Source organism: Mustela nivalis (assembly GCF_964662115.1).
Source record: "Mustela nivalis genome assembly, chromosome: 4".
In the NCBI taxonomy this organism is placed as follows: Eukaryota; Metazoa; Chordata; class Mammalia; order Carnivora; family Mustelidae; genus Mustela; species Mustela nivalis.
In genome coordinates this window covers 148,766,221-148,781,063 of record NC_139023.1, presented here as the reverse complement: position 1 = coordinate 148,781,063, position 14,843 = coordinate 148,766,221, and the positions used below count along the sequence as shown (strand labels likewise).

The 14,843-nt window shown below is 39.1% G+C and overlaps 1 protein-coding gene across 1 annotated transcript in view; it reads right to left on the bottom strand.

Moving 5' to 3' along the window:
* The window catches only part of ELP3 (elongator acetyltransferase complex subunit 3), a 104,306-nt gene that overhangs the window by 18,990 nt on the left and 70,473 nt on the right, over positions 1-14,843 (bottom strand). Inside the window, exons 12-14 of the mRNA XM_082726843.1 lie at positions 13,571-13,636; positions 11,745-11,972; positions 10,258-10,339 (exon numbers count right to left, since the gene is read on the bottom strand). Of these exons, the coding sequence (XP_082582969.1) occupies positions 10,258-10,339; positions 11,745-11,972; positions 13,571-13,636 (376 nt within the window). The remainder of the gene's footprint in view (positions 1-10,257; positions 10,340-11,744; positions 11,973-13,570; positions 13,637-14,843) is intronic.

Genomic DNA, 14,843 nt, shown 5'->3' with positions numbered 1-14,843 from the left:
ATGTTTATAGAATTAACACCAATCCTCAAACATTTCCAAAAAACTTAAAAGGAGGGACACTTCCTAACTTAGCATATGTGCCTAGCAACACCTTGATAATGAAGCTATACAAAGACAGTACAAAGAAAACTACAAACCTCTAACTTTATGAATGTATATGGAAGAAAATACTTGCAAATCACAGATCTTATAACAGTATCCAGAAAATATGAAGAATCCCTAAAATTCAACAACAGAAAGAGAACCCAATTAAGTAATAAGCAAAGGACTTGAACAGATGTTTTTCTAAAGAAGATACACAAATGACAAAAAAAAAAAAGAAGATACACAAATGACAAGCACAAAAAAGACATTAAGGAAATCAAAGTTAAAACCCCAGTAAAACAACACTCCACACCTACTAGGATGGTTATTTAAAAAAAGAAAAAAGGGAAAACAAGTGTTGGCAAGGATGCGGAGAAATGAGAACTCATGCATTGCTGATAGGGAACATAAAATGAGTGATGTGGCCATTGTAGAAAAGTTTGGTGATTCCTGAAAAAGTTAAAAAGAGTTTTATCCAGCAACTCTACTTTTTTTTTTTTTTTTAAAGACTTATTTATCTGAGATAGAGGGAGAGTGAGCGAGCATGCATGAGCCGGTGGGGTGGGGGAGGAGAGAGGGAGAGGGAAAAACAGACTCTCAGGTCATGATGCCCGGGTCCTGGGATCGAGCCCTGCATCGGGATCTCTGCTCAGTGGGGAGCCTGCTTCCCTTCCTCTCTCTCTGCCTGCCTCTCTGCCTACTTGTGATCTCTGTCTGTCAAATAAATAAATAAAAATCTTTTTAAGAAAATGGTTATAATGGTAAATTTTGTCATATACAATTTACTACCTCCCCAAATTAAAAAAAAAAGACTTTAAAGGTTCATTAACTATTTTCAGGTGTTTATGGGGGGGAAGGGGTGTGGATAAGAGTGGGATATCTCTAAAGAGAAACCATGTACCCTCAGCCCAAAGATAATCTTCTATATTCCATAACCTAGAAGATATAAATGGCCAATATCATAGATCTAAAGGATCAGACAGGATTTAGATAGGCTTGTAAAGGGAAATACAGACATGTCCTCATGGAAGAAAGATGACAGACAAAAGGTCAGATGCAGGGGCAACTTGTGAGGAAGGCCTGCCAAAGTCTGCTTAGGACAGTGTTAGGTATAACTGTGCTGCCATAACTGTTTCTATGAAAATTTGATATTGGGTTTGGGATAAGAACCCTTGAACCTACGTTGGCCCAAAGAGAGTCTATCCTGGGAGAAGGCTAAATGAAGTTTCCTGTAGAAAGGGACTGTATGCCTGTTAATCTCAAGTTAATGAAAACATATTTAACTTAGTAGGCAAAAAAGAGCTGTCACCAGATCCTCTCTTTATAAGGGGATGAATTCTCTCACCCTTTAAATCCACGCTGGCCCAGTGATGCTGGGTAAGCAACAGAATGGGGCCTAAGGCAGGCAGTGTCTAAGACGACTTCCAGAGTCCCTGTCTACTGGTATTCAGTCTTATATAATCCCTTCCCCTTGAGAGTGGGCTGGACTTGACTCTTTTCTAAGACCAGGTACAAGGACTATGGCTTCCATCTTGAGGGGCTCTCTGTCTCTGTGATTGCTCTAAGGGGGGAAGCAAGCTGACATGTGATGAGCAGCTCTACAGAGAGGCCTGTGTGGCATGGTGAGAAACTGTGGCCCTAGACCAACAGCCTGTGAGGAACTGAAGCCTGCCAAAACCACACAGTAAAACTGGCAGTGCATCTTTCAACCCTAATTGAATCCTGAAATGATTATATCCCCAGCTGATACCTTAACTGCAGCTTTGTGAGACACTGTGGGCCAGAGGTACCGGGCTAAGTCGCTTCTAGATTTCTGACCTACAGAAACTGTGTGGTAACTGCTTGTTTTCAGCCACTAAGTTTTGTGGTTATTTATTACACAGAGACAGATATGAATATAAGATTTCTGGGACTTCTAAGCCCAAGTCTTTGTTTCCTTCCTCTTCGAGCCCAGCCTTTCAAGCCATGGGACATGCAAGTCATCTGGAAAGGAACCAAGGTGCTCATGTTAATAGCCTCCACTGTGCACCTGCTACCGGCTAGAACTGAGACTCCAGACAAGCCAACCTAGTCAGTTAACAGCCATTTAAGCCACCCCAGCTAAGGCTCCAGATATCATGAAACAGAAATGAGCCATCCTTTCTATTCCCTGCTGAATTTCTGACCTACAGAATCACTAAGAAAATGAAATGCTTGTTCTGTTAAGCCACCAAATTTTGGTGTGGTGTGTCAGACAACAAGAAGTAACCAAAACAATCACTAATTAGTAGGATTTGCAGTAAGAGGTTACAGAGCACACAGGGTCTGGATCTGAGGCTTAGATACACCAAACATCCATGATTCATTCATACATAGTGGAAAAACTGAACAACTGGATGCTCAGAGTGGGAGAAAATGGTGGTGGTGGTGGTTGGGGGGGGATATAAGGAAATATATCCCACGGCCACTATCTAAAACCCTAAATCTACCAGTTAATGTCTTGGAAATGTGAGCTATTAGAGACAACAGTTTAAGCCAGGCTGACCAAAAAATAAAAAGTCCCCTGTATTATACCCTGTTGGAATGAGAAATGTTTAAACTAAAAGACTCCATAAAAGCAGTATCTCAGTTGCCAAAGAAGGCAGCAAATGTTTTCCAGCATTATTTAGTGATCTGCTCACCCAAAAGGCAAGAAGCCGCCAAATCCTTGCCTCTAATAGATCTGAAAGAGGAAAGTTTTATCAAACTGAAGGGATTATAGCAATGCCATATATTTACAGAAAAGAACCATACTAATTATATGAAAGTTACACTGATAAGGAGTTAACATGGTAACAAACTAAAAACTGACTTTGTGACAGAGAGCATATGATAAGTAGTCCAGACTAGACCACTTTGGAGAAGGCCTTCTTCCTCAGAAAAAAGCCTGTGAAGTGTCTAACTTTACAATAAAAGCAGTCATTTCTATCCAAGCTCCCAGACCTCTTGGGAATATTATTAGAGGCCACGTGACATAACACTATTCCTCCTCCCAAGCAGATGCACACAGTCGTAATTCCCAATACCCCAAAACTAAGAGGAATAAGAGTGGGGAGAAAAAGTATACAAATGTGTGTCAACATTAGCAAGGCTGTCCTCTGGGATGCTCATGTGCACATTTCTGAGATGCAAGGAGACTTGCTAGCAAGGACCTGGGAAGAGCAACAGCACTTGCCAGAGATTGTTCCTCAAGAGCCAACAAGCTACTACCTACCTGGATCACTAGCTTTGGCTTAGAAAATCTCATCATAAATTCAGTTGCCGACAAGATCCAAACAGCGGAAACTCACTAGTGGCTTATTCAGGAATACTTGAAAAACATGCCTTAATAAATATAGTCATGAATACCAAGAGAGGGATGAGTATAACGCACTTGGTACGCAAAGTACTACAATCTGGTATCTGATTCATCTACAAATTGAATAAATATCAAGTCAGGAATAATGGCCCTGAGAGGAGCTGGGCAACAGTGCAATACAGACACCAATTAGCAAACATTTAGCTAATTTCTTATCCAGCAAAGTAGTATATCATCAATGCTAGTTAATAATGATGCTAAAATTAAGAAAATCCTGGTTGCACAGCAATATTTTATGTTCTATCTATTGACTTTAAAAAGGAAGATACTAGGGGCACCTGGGTGGCTCAGTTGGTTAAGCGGCTGCCTTCGGCTTAGGTCATGATCCCCAGCATCCTGGGATCGAGTCCTAAATTGGGCTCCTTGCTCAGCGGGGAGCCTGCTTCTCCCTCTGCCTCTGCTGCAACTCTTCCTGCCTGTGCTCGCTCGCTCTCTCTCTCTCTGGCAAATAAATAAATAAAATCTTAAAAAAAAAAAAAAGAGGAAAATACTAGCCACCATCATGATAAAATCCTGTGGGAACATGGAACAAAAAAGAAGTATGTATAATTGTTAGAACACCAAAATGGGAGAAATAGAGGAATATACAGAACCCTAACAGTGTGCATTTCATTAGAGGATAATTTATTAAAGAGAAATTATGAAAGAGATGAGACAGAAAGAAGAGCGAACCATCTCCTCCCTTCCTTACTGAGAAGTGCTAGGCACACATGCACGTGCAGCACAGACTGGTTTGCCTCTGGCAGGCTTCCTGTGCCCATCAGCAAACAGATAAGCCAAAACAAGGAAGGTTTTTCTAGGCATTTTGGTTAGGATTATGATTCCACTACCAGACAGAACCAGTTACAAATACATGCTTCTTTTCACCTAGATTTTCATGCAAAGAATAAAGTAAAGCTACCTTCACCTTAAATTAAGAGAGATGGTTGCTGCTTGGAATACAGGTGAAGTTTCTGGGGTCCCATAAGTAAACCTAAGCCATTTGTAGTTTAATGAAACCAAATGACTGTTATTTTCTGCCCACATATCATTAAACACTGGCTCTGGGGTACCAGACCATTAATTTCGGTCCTAGGAAACCATACTGGGTTACGTAAGGCACAGGCATGTTGATGTTTTTTCACTGGTAGGAGTTGTAGATATAGTTTTAGAATCGTATTCTGAGCATCATGATTTAGAATGATCTCATCTCCACAGGGACTTGTTTACTCATTCTATATTTAAGGTTTAAGTTTTATTCACCCTGTATATTTACCTTCTCCCCTTCCCTCTTCTGTGCCTGTTTAATGGGTTTAAGCAAAATGGCTAACAGTCTCTGACTTCAGTGATTTCTGTCATCAACCATTCAGACATTTTCCTCATTTCTCACCACCACTGTGTGATCTATCAGCCTGGTACAATTCTTGGCCAATGGCCATATTAATTTTCTACTTGAAAGAACACAAATAGAATAGTGCTTATGACGAAGGTACTAGGGGGAGCTTGGGGAATAGCTGTTCGTCTTGATGCATAGCAATTAGCCTGGCAAACAGAAACGGTAACATCACTGGATCTGATACCTAGCCAAAATTGCCAAAAGGAGAAAAAAAAAAAAAAGTCATTCTGTTGGGGGTATTAAGTGGCTTTTTAAATAGTAGCTATCATCAGTTATATTTGCCCTTTTGGAAAGGGTATGGGCAGTATAACATCAGAGATCTCCAGTTTCCATGGTGATTATTAGTAATGGCATTTCAAATGTTGTAGTTAGATTCTACAGTATAATCACTTCACTTTACACCATAAGACAGGGCAGAGAAAAAACTGCTTTATCTTAACACATTAAAGAATGTTCATCATCCACTTAAACATCACAGCTTTTCAAGTAGACAGAATTTGTTAATCTTAAACAGATGTATGTTGACAGAACCTACATGAGTAAGTTGGGGAGAGATCCTAAAGCACTTGGATATAATGGGGACTAATTAATTGCTTAGATATTTAGCAGTAATTAACTGCCTACACATTATTTTGTAAATTGGTTGTTCTTATCCTATTGATTTACTCATTTTTGTATGCAGAAAAAGATTATTTTCCTATTCTGAGGCAATTAGTCATGAACTGAGATGTAATGTAAGTAGAGAGAAAAATCTATCTTCTTCTGCAGTTAAAGATAATCCACGTGGTGAGGACTGAGTTAGCTGTGCGGCTTAATAGAAACATCCCTCAAACACAGGGTAGCACTTTGTACTCCTCTGCCCTCTCAGTGCTGGTTCCTTGAACTTGGGGGAAGCCAAACATTTCATTTTTGCTTTAATACTCACATTTGGAGTTGATGGTTAATTTAAAAACACAGTTTACTTCCCAAGACAAATACGTGTGCTTTAAAAAATAGAAAGAATTATTTTTAAAAGTCTAAGAAAGTGCTTCATTTGACTCCAATAAACAAGAAAATTTGTAATTTTCTCATGTAGCTATAAAGTTAATCTTTTAAAAAAAGGATCAATCAGCTGTAAAATATTCAGTATATACCCTCTAGAAACAAAATATATTAAGGTAACAAAGATAAAATGGCCGATTGGTTTAAGATAAAAAACCGATTTGTTTTTAATAGAGAAAAATAGAGCACATGGAATCCTTCTGACTAGTGTTTCAAATCAGATCTACTGTGCAGTTAATCATATTGTCTGAGACAGAATCAAAGATCATAAATCCAAGTAACAGAAAATCTGCTGGCAAGTTGAGGGGAAGTAATAATGAATCAGAATGTAATTAAAAAAAACCTCTACATAAGTGCATTACTCTTATAGTCACAGTAACCAGAATGATAAATGACCTGTCTCTTCCTTGCTCAAGCTACTAGTTATGGCAGAACAGAATATCTAGGCCACCACTGTGTACAAAAGCCTACAGACCAGAACAAGGATGGATTTACAAATTAAGGGCAAGGTCATAAAAAAAAGTATCACCAAATTGTGACTGAAGTCAATATGCATCCACAAATCAAGGATAGGATAACCTACCTATGGGAAGCTGTGTTAATTTTCACCATCAAATATCCAATGTACAAGGAGATGGAACTCAAATACTAATGAAACCGAAGGGCTTCCTAACATGGTTTCAGAAAAGAATCTACTTTAGACGTAATCAGTAAAACATAACTGGTTACTCTGAGCACTACAACAGATTAAGACACTGAAGGGCCGAATTCTAGATTCTATAACTGTAAAAGATAACCTACCTCCATTGTTTTTAGTAAGGAAAGAAAGGTCCATGGCGATCAAGTAAAATTATCCAAGATCACAAGGAGTGCTACAATCAACAAAGGAATGGAATCCAACCACCCCCCAAACGTCTCCTCTTATACAGCCCAACTAATGACACACTATGAAAAAGCACAGTGCACAAACACTAATGTGATCACAGAGTTTTTCATTCTAAGGATTGATTTATGGAGAACAACTGCCTGACTTTTTACAAAAACAAAACACACACACATGTACTTGCATCAGCAGCATATATACTAAAATTGGAATGATACAGAGAAGATTAGCATGGCCCCTGTGCAAAGATGACACGCAAATTCGTGAAGCATTCCATATTCTTAAACCACAGTGAGATACACCTTACACCAATCAGAATGGCTAAAATTAACCAGCTAGGTGTTGGTGAGGATGTGGAGAAAGGGGAAACTCCTACTCTCTTGGTGGGAATGCAAGCTGGTGCAGCCACTCTGGAAAACAGTATGGAGGTTCCTCAAAAAGTTGAAAATAGAGCTACCTTATGACCCAGCAATCACACTACTGGGTATTTACCCTACAGATACAAATGTAGTGATCTGAAGAGGCACATGCACCCCAATGTTTATAGCAGCAATGTCCACAATAGCCCAACTATGGAAAGAGCCTAGGTGTCCATCAATGGATGAAAGGATAAAGAAGATGGGGTGTGTATATATATACAATGGAATACTATGCAGCCATCAAAAGAAATGAAATCTTGCCATTTGCAACAACATGGCTGGAACAAGAGGGTAATAAGAGAACTAGAACTGAGCAAAATAAGTCAATCAGAGAAAGACAATTAGCATATGATCTTACTGATATGAGGAATTTGAGAAACAAGACAGGATCATTGGGGAAAGAAGAGAAAAATGAAACAAGATGAAACCAGAAACCAGAAAGGGAGATAAACCATAAGAGACTCTTAATCTTAGGGAACATACTGAGGGTTGCTGGTGGTCGAGGGGAGGGATAGGGTGGCTGGGTGATGGACACTGAGGACAGTATGTGCTATGGTGAGTACTGTGAATTGTTTAAGACTGATGAATCACAGACCTGTACCCCTAAAACAAATAGTACATTATATGTTAATAAAACACACACACACTATAAAGTAAAGAATGAACAAACATGGAAGAACAAAAGCAACATAAAAGACAGGTGATGATAATACATTAAATCTGCACTGCTCAAAGTTCTGAATAATGGACATCTCAGGTATCTAATTCACAAGCCTAACTGAAATAGTAAAGTAAATACTAAATTACAGCAATAAAATGCATACAAAGAGCAAATGTTCTTGGCTTTTTGATCAGATGTTGAGTCAAAGAGAAAGTCAAGGCCTTGTGTGCTTTCCTCAGTAGAAAGCAATGGTCTAGTATATAGACTAGAGTGACCCGAAGTAACGCTTCCTTCCTCCCACAGAACTCTGGTTTCAAAAAGACAATCCAGGACTACAGAAACCCACTGGCCAAAAGAAATCTCCTATACAGAAATCTAGTGGTCCTACTGTACTGCTGATAAGCAGAAAGGTTCTTCCCTGCTTTCAGTAAGTCTCTTCTTATTATTTTAAAAATCCTATAGGCAGACGATTTGAAATTGAGCTTTTAGATTATGATAAAAAGCCAGAAAAAGGACAGGTGCTGATTTCCACTTAGACACCCTGCTCATAAAAAACAATAACTGAGGCTCTTATGTGCAACTGAATAGAACCTCAGGCCAGTCAGGGGCCCTCTGTGCATGTAACATTTCTCAAAAGAAAGATATTAGGAAGGCTAATGAAATAATGTGGAGAAGTGATAGATTACCAATGTTCTTTCGTTTTAAAATTGAAGACGTTCCCACAGATGCGAGAAAACCATGTGACTGCAAAGCAGACTGTGGGAGTGTAGGCACTGCCAGGGTCACGGAGAGTATCCAGACCTTAATGATTTGGAAGAGAATATGAGAACCTTGCTACTCGAAGTGTGGTCTGAAGGTATCACCTTGGCAGAGGTATCACTGAGAACTGGTTAGAAATGCAGGTTCTCAAGCCCCATCCCAGACTGAAACAGAATCTTCATTCTAACAATATCTCCACGTGAAGCACAAGCACATTTAAAGCTTGAGAAGTACTGTGCTGAAAACACTGACAGCGTCTAGCAAAAGGGACCACTGAAATTTCAGGTGCTTTCAATCCTTCACAGATGTGTGTAGAAGGAGTCCTGAGTCAGGCGGCCCTTTCCTGGTACTGGGAAATGTTAACTTCTGAACCACCACAGGTTAAACAGTTGAAAGGTAAACATTTCTTATTACAAATATCAGTATCAATCAGATGAGCCTCATTAAGTCCCTCTTTAGTGAAATTAAAGATAACAGAGGAAAATATATAAAGCTAGCCATGTTGAGAAATGTTTTACTTATCTGTCTGGATAATGCCAAGAAAACCACAACCACACTAAGTGATTAAGTAAGCCTGTGTCATTATATTTTCATAATTATAATTGTTAAAACCCAGGTAAGGTTATTGATTTATTGATTAGCAGCAACTTATTGATTAAAAAACCTTTCAGAAAAGATTATTTAAAAGATCTTCAAAGAAAATAATCTGCCTCTAAGAGAAAATATTTTCTAATGGAAAAACAAATTCTTGAGGGAAAACAACCTATATTCTGATCATAGCTTTCCCCCATGCAAGCTTCTTACTGGGAACAGCAATTTTTGTAAGGATATACTACTAAAGTGTAGGAATGAAAGGGTATACATAAGGTTGTTTTTGCTCCATTCATACTAGAATTTCCTTTTCGTGCCCACTTCCTCAATTACCTAGACAAAGTACGGGGAAACTTCCAAACAAGGGAAAGCTATTTCCCACAAGCAAAGTCACTGAGGGCAATACTTAAGGAGCAAAAAACTCTACCTTTAAACATCTTGTACTGGCACCTGAGATCCATTTTAAGTTTCTGAACAACAATATTGATAATGGCCACACTGGTTTACTTTTTCTTGGATTTTTTTTTTTTTAAGATTTTATTTATTTATTTGACAGAGAGAAATTACAAGTACACTGAGAGGCAGGCAGAGAGAGAGAGAAGGAAGCAGGCTCCCTGCTGAGCAGAGAGCCCGATGCGGGACTTGATCCCAGGACCCTGAGATCATGACCTGAGCCGAAGGCAGCGGCTTAACCCACTGAGCCACCCAGGCGCCCCTTTTTCTTGGATCTTTATCACCAAATTTCATCTTCCCAGACAGAGTGGGCACAAAGCACAAGAGAGGAAATGACCATGACAACTAGTGGGACAGACAGATGACTGGTGTGACAGACAGCAAGGAAGGCAGGATCCAGATTACTGGTCTTGCCACTCAGAGATGGAGTGCTTCTGAAACTATGCCACCAAACTGTTTGCAGTAATTCTGTGTCTGACCACAAGTCTTTCACTATTATACTCTGTCCAATTGTGAATAATCATAAATGGGGGCAAGAGAGGCCTGAGATCATTTTAATTGTGATACCAAGTTAAAAACGTGAATGAATCATGAACTCTGTCTTTCTCCAGTTACCTGATATAACAGCTATTTTCCCAGATCCATGTTCTTCTCTAGCTATTCTTTCTGCCTCCTCCATCAGCAGCATGCCAAATCCCTGGAAAGAGCAAAAGAGGGGTTAGGGAATTAAGAAGGAAGGAAGTCATTATGTGGATATGTAAAACAAAAGGGATAATATTCAGTAGTTGCTAAAATCTGTTAAAATAAGAGTGACCAAAAAAAATTATGGGGATAAGAATACAGAAACCATTCAATTATACCAAAAATACACTATAGCAGACTAGTAAAAAAAGGCAATAATTTTGCAACAAAAGCCATCAAAAGGTAATCTATGGATCATGTAATCTCATTACAGGCTGGTGGTAATTGCCTCTCAACTTCTGTCTCTTTTAATTTTTTTTAAAGGTTTTATTTATTTATTTATTTGACAGACAGAGATCACAAGTAGGCAGAGAGGCAGGCAGAGAGAGAGGGAAGCAGGCTCCCTGCTGAGCAGAGAACCCGATGTGGGACTCGATCCCAGGACCCTGAGATCATGACCTGAGCCGAAGGCAGCGGCTTAACCCACTGAGCCACCCAGGCACCCCTGTCTCTTTTTAAATAAGCTCTAGGCAATCTCCAGGTGATGAAGTCTGGGGCATCCAATCTTTAATCTATTAGTCACCCCTCCAATTTCTAAAAGGTTTTGAAACCAGGCAATATTCTTAAATCACCAAGTCTGGGGTTTAGGCTATATCCACCATTAGTGGTTTTATTTTGTGGAAATTTGAAAAAGTGAGTTATTTATTTAGATTGTTCGTGGGGAGTGGAATAGCATTCCACTATATATCAGATAGAGCTTGCGTCTATGAAGAGCTTTAATATTTCACAAGTGCTTTACATTATCATCTGCTTTGATTTCATAATACGTAGTTGAACCATAAGAAATTGCTGGTATTAAACCACTTCTGACTTTCAAAAATAGAAATTTCATGTGGTTTAACCTAATACTGTATCCTACTTGACTCTCAAATTTGTCACTCACTCCTTCCCTCTCACACCCAAAAGGATACAAGTCGGAGAGAAAACATCCCTGAACATCAACTATTAGTTCCTCCATTTCTAGCTTTCCCCTTCCTCTTCCCTCTTTCACTGTCTCTTCCTCCAGCCCCTCCCACTACCCACTCTTTTTCACTTTTCCTCCCTTGGGCAATTTCTTTCTCCTTCCTTTGTTCCTTCCTCTCCTTCCTTCCTAATCTATTTTTGAGAGAGAGAGTGTGTGTGTGCATGTTCCCCAGAGAGGGAGCAGGGTAAGGGGGCGGGGTGGAGGGAGGGTCTGAGGAGGAGAGAGAATCTCACAAAGCTCCTAGATCAGCACAGAACCCAATGCTGGGCTTGATCTCATGACTCTGAGATCATGACCTGAACCAAAATCAAGAGTCAGACGCTTAACTGACCGAGCCACCCAAGTGCCCCTGGGCAATTTCTTAATTATAGTCAAAGAGAGATGGAATACAGGATACCTGATGCTGAAATTTAGTAGGATCTCGACTGCTCACAGGGACGACACTTCCATACACATGCAGCTCTCGAACTATGGAAACACCTCCAACCAATTCAAAACGGAACGTTTCTTCTGAACACTTTCGTAATCGCAGGAGGCCAATCAATATGTCTTGATCTGGGTCTTCATATGATAAGAATGTTTCCCAGCCACCATTTGCAACATAATCTCTCCTCACCAATTCAACCTGTTGAATAAAAATAAAAACTTCTTTTAAGTTAGACAAAAAACAAACAAACAAACCCTTAATCAGGGAATAGAATTCATTTTTATAAGTATTTACTTATTTAGGCTAATATGCCCAATTAAGGATAAAGAATGAATAATCATGAATTATGTTCCTTCTTGTCTACTCTCACATATCATTGATTAAATAAGAGTTCAGGCCTTGTTCAAGGAATATTATAAAAGGAAAACACATTTGAACTTCATTAACCTTGAAATTCTTGCAGAAATCTGGCTCAGTAAAGGCTTCAATGTACTTATATCTTTGGATTCTCCAAGAAGAGTCTCTAATAAAATTATATATTATATCACATGTGTAGCTCTTGGGAGCACCACTGAGCCCCATAACAGTCAGGTGGCGCAACAGTTTCATTTCCTAGCCTTTATCTCTTCTATGAAAACCTGCTTTTGGGGGAAAAATGTGCTATTGGTCACTTGTTTCTTGATGGGATTTTAAGAAAGTATGGAATCCCTTTAAAGGGATAAGCCTTTAAAATATTATACCTAGTTAGTGATAAGATTAGAACATCAAAGAAATTCAAGCACCGGAAAGTAGCTTTTAGGGGAAGCTCCTGTTGTAGCAATCTACATAGGCTTTTCACTCTTCAACTCATTGTTCAAGTGCCCCTTGACCTTTGCATTTATATAAGCAATATTTAACAGTATGCACAGAAAAACCTACATATGTGGACAAGGTCACATCCAGACACTTTCCAAAAATGGGTGGATTATGACTGTAGTGAGTGAACTGTAGTGAGTGAACAATTCAGAATGATGGTTATGTTTCTTTCTTCTCAAACTTAATGTTTGCTAACTGGACTGCAAAGGAATGTGGAAAAACGATTAACTTTGTTTGGGTTGACTTTTTTCCTCAAGAGGTCCCAAATGTTAAAAATATCAATGCAGGTATCATCTAGTCTTTCTCAAATGGGGTTCTACAAGAGAGTTAACTCATAGGAAATAGGGCACATAGCTAGGCATTATACGTAAATAGGAGAGAAGTTAACTCATTATAAACAATGAACCTTTTGGGGCATTAGGCTTAAGTTTTGTGGAACCCCTGTTGATAAAGGCCTATCCATTTGATTATCACCAATAGAGTAGAATTTAATAGCTGTATACACAGAAATAAATATCTCATTTAGCTCTTCCTGAAGGTAGCCACTAGCTGCATGTGGCTATTTATATTTGAATTAAAACAAATAAAATTAAAAACTCAGTTCCTTAGCTGCACTAGTCACATGTCACATGTGACTGGTGGCTGACACTATACTGGATGGTACAAATTACAGAACATTTTCAACCCTGCAGAAAGTTCTGGTGGATTGTGCTGATCCAGAATGAAGCTCAGGCTTGTATTTCCTAGCCTGGCTCTTCTACAATTCACCCACCCTCATATTTGCCTCTCCTGTCTTGTCATCTCTATCTGATCCTCAATTACTTTGCTTAGTTTACTTACTAACTTCTAGGGATCAGTCCTGTTGGTTAGAAAGTATGGATCCAGGCTTGCCAAAGATTAATGATCAGGGCCCACTCTCTCTATAAAATGAAGAAACTAACCTGGTATGGCCGTACTTTGTGATGAATTTCTTGGATTCCAACCTCTCTGGTTCTTACATCTCGACACTGCCCCCAAAAAAATAAAAAATTAAAAAAAGGTGGAGGAGAGGGGCAAGTATAAAACTGGTAACTAAATTTTTATTCACACCTTTCCATCAAATCCTGGGCTCAAAATTAAGTTTGGACACAATTTACAAGGAGATTAAAAAGAAATAAATTTCAAAATAAAACCATCTTTACTAAGTCTGAGGATAGAAGGAAATGGTAGTGCTTTAAAAACAAGCTTAGAATTCTGAGAGCAGGGATGCCTGGGTGGCTCAGTTGGTTGGACGACTGCCTTCGGCTCAGGTCATGATCCCGGAGTCCCGGGATCGAATCCCACATCGGGCTCCCGGCTCCATGGGGAGTCTGCTTCTCCCTCTGACCTTCTCCTCGCTCATGCTCTCTCTCACTCTCTCTCTCAAATAAATAAATAAAATCTTAAAAAAAAAAAAAGAATTCTGAGAGCAATATGTAATACTCAAAGTAAATAATGTATGTTCTAAAATCTGACAACAGTTTTACCCAGGGGATATAACTAAACCTGAAAGTATAATCCAAAACTATGTATATAGAAGAATAAGAAGAAAATTCCTCATTTTTTAAAACCTTCACCATTTTATGGCAGTTAAAATTTTTAGCATCATCATGTTTCTGTCATTTTACAAATGCCAAAAAGAAGGATGCTGGAAGACTGCCGTGTTTTGTTTTTGTTTTTTTGCATTATGGAAGAAAGGCTGGGAGAAAGAAAGAGGTTAAAAAGGAAGTAAAGAAGGAACCCAGAGCTATTTATTATACAGTCCAAACCATAGTCATGAGATCATCACTAGGAGGCACAGAGCTGCCTGCACATGATACACATGCAATGCCTGGTCTCTGCAAGGCCAAGCTCATGTGATACAACTCTCACTCTTATTCCACAACCCAGTGTGTACACTATATAGCCGGACATTTATAATTACAAAATCCTCACAGTATTGCATTATATGTAATATAGTATTTTTCCCCTTCAGAATAAATTATAAAAATTACTGTCAGGACTCTAACATTTTCTTTTTTTTTTTAAAGATTTTATTTATTTATTTGAAAGACAGAGATCACAAGTAGGCAGAGAGACAGGCAGAGGGAGAGGAAGGGAAGCAGGCTCCCTGCTGAGCAGAGAGCCCGATGCAGGGCTCCATCCCAGGACCTTGGGATCATGACCTGAGACGAATGCAGAGGCTTTAACCCACTG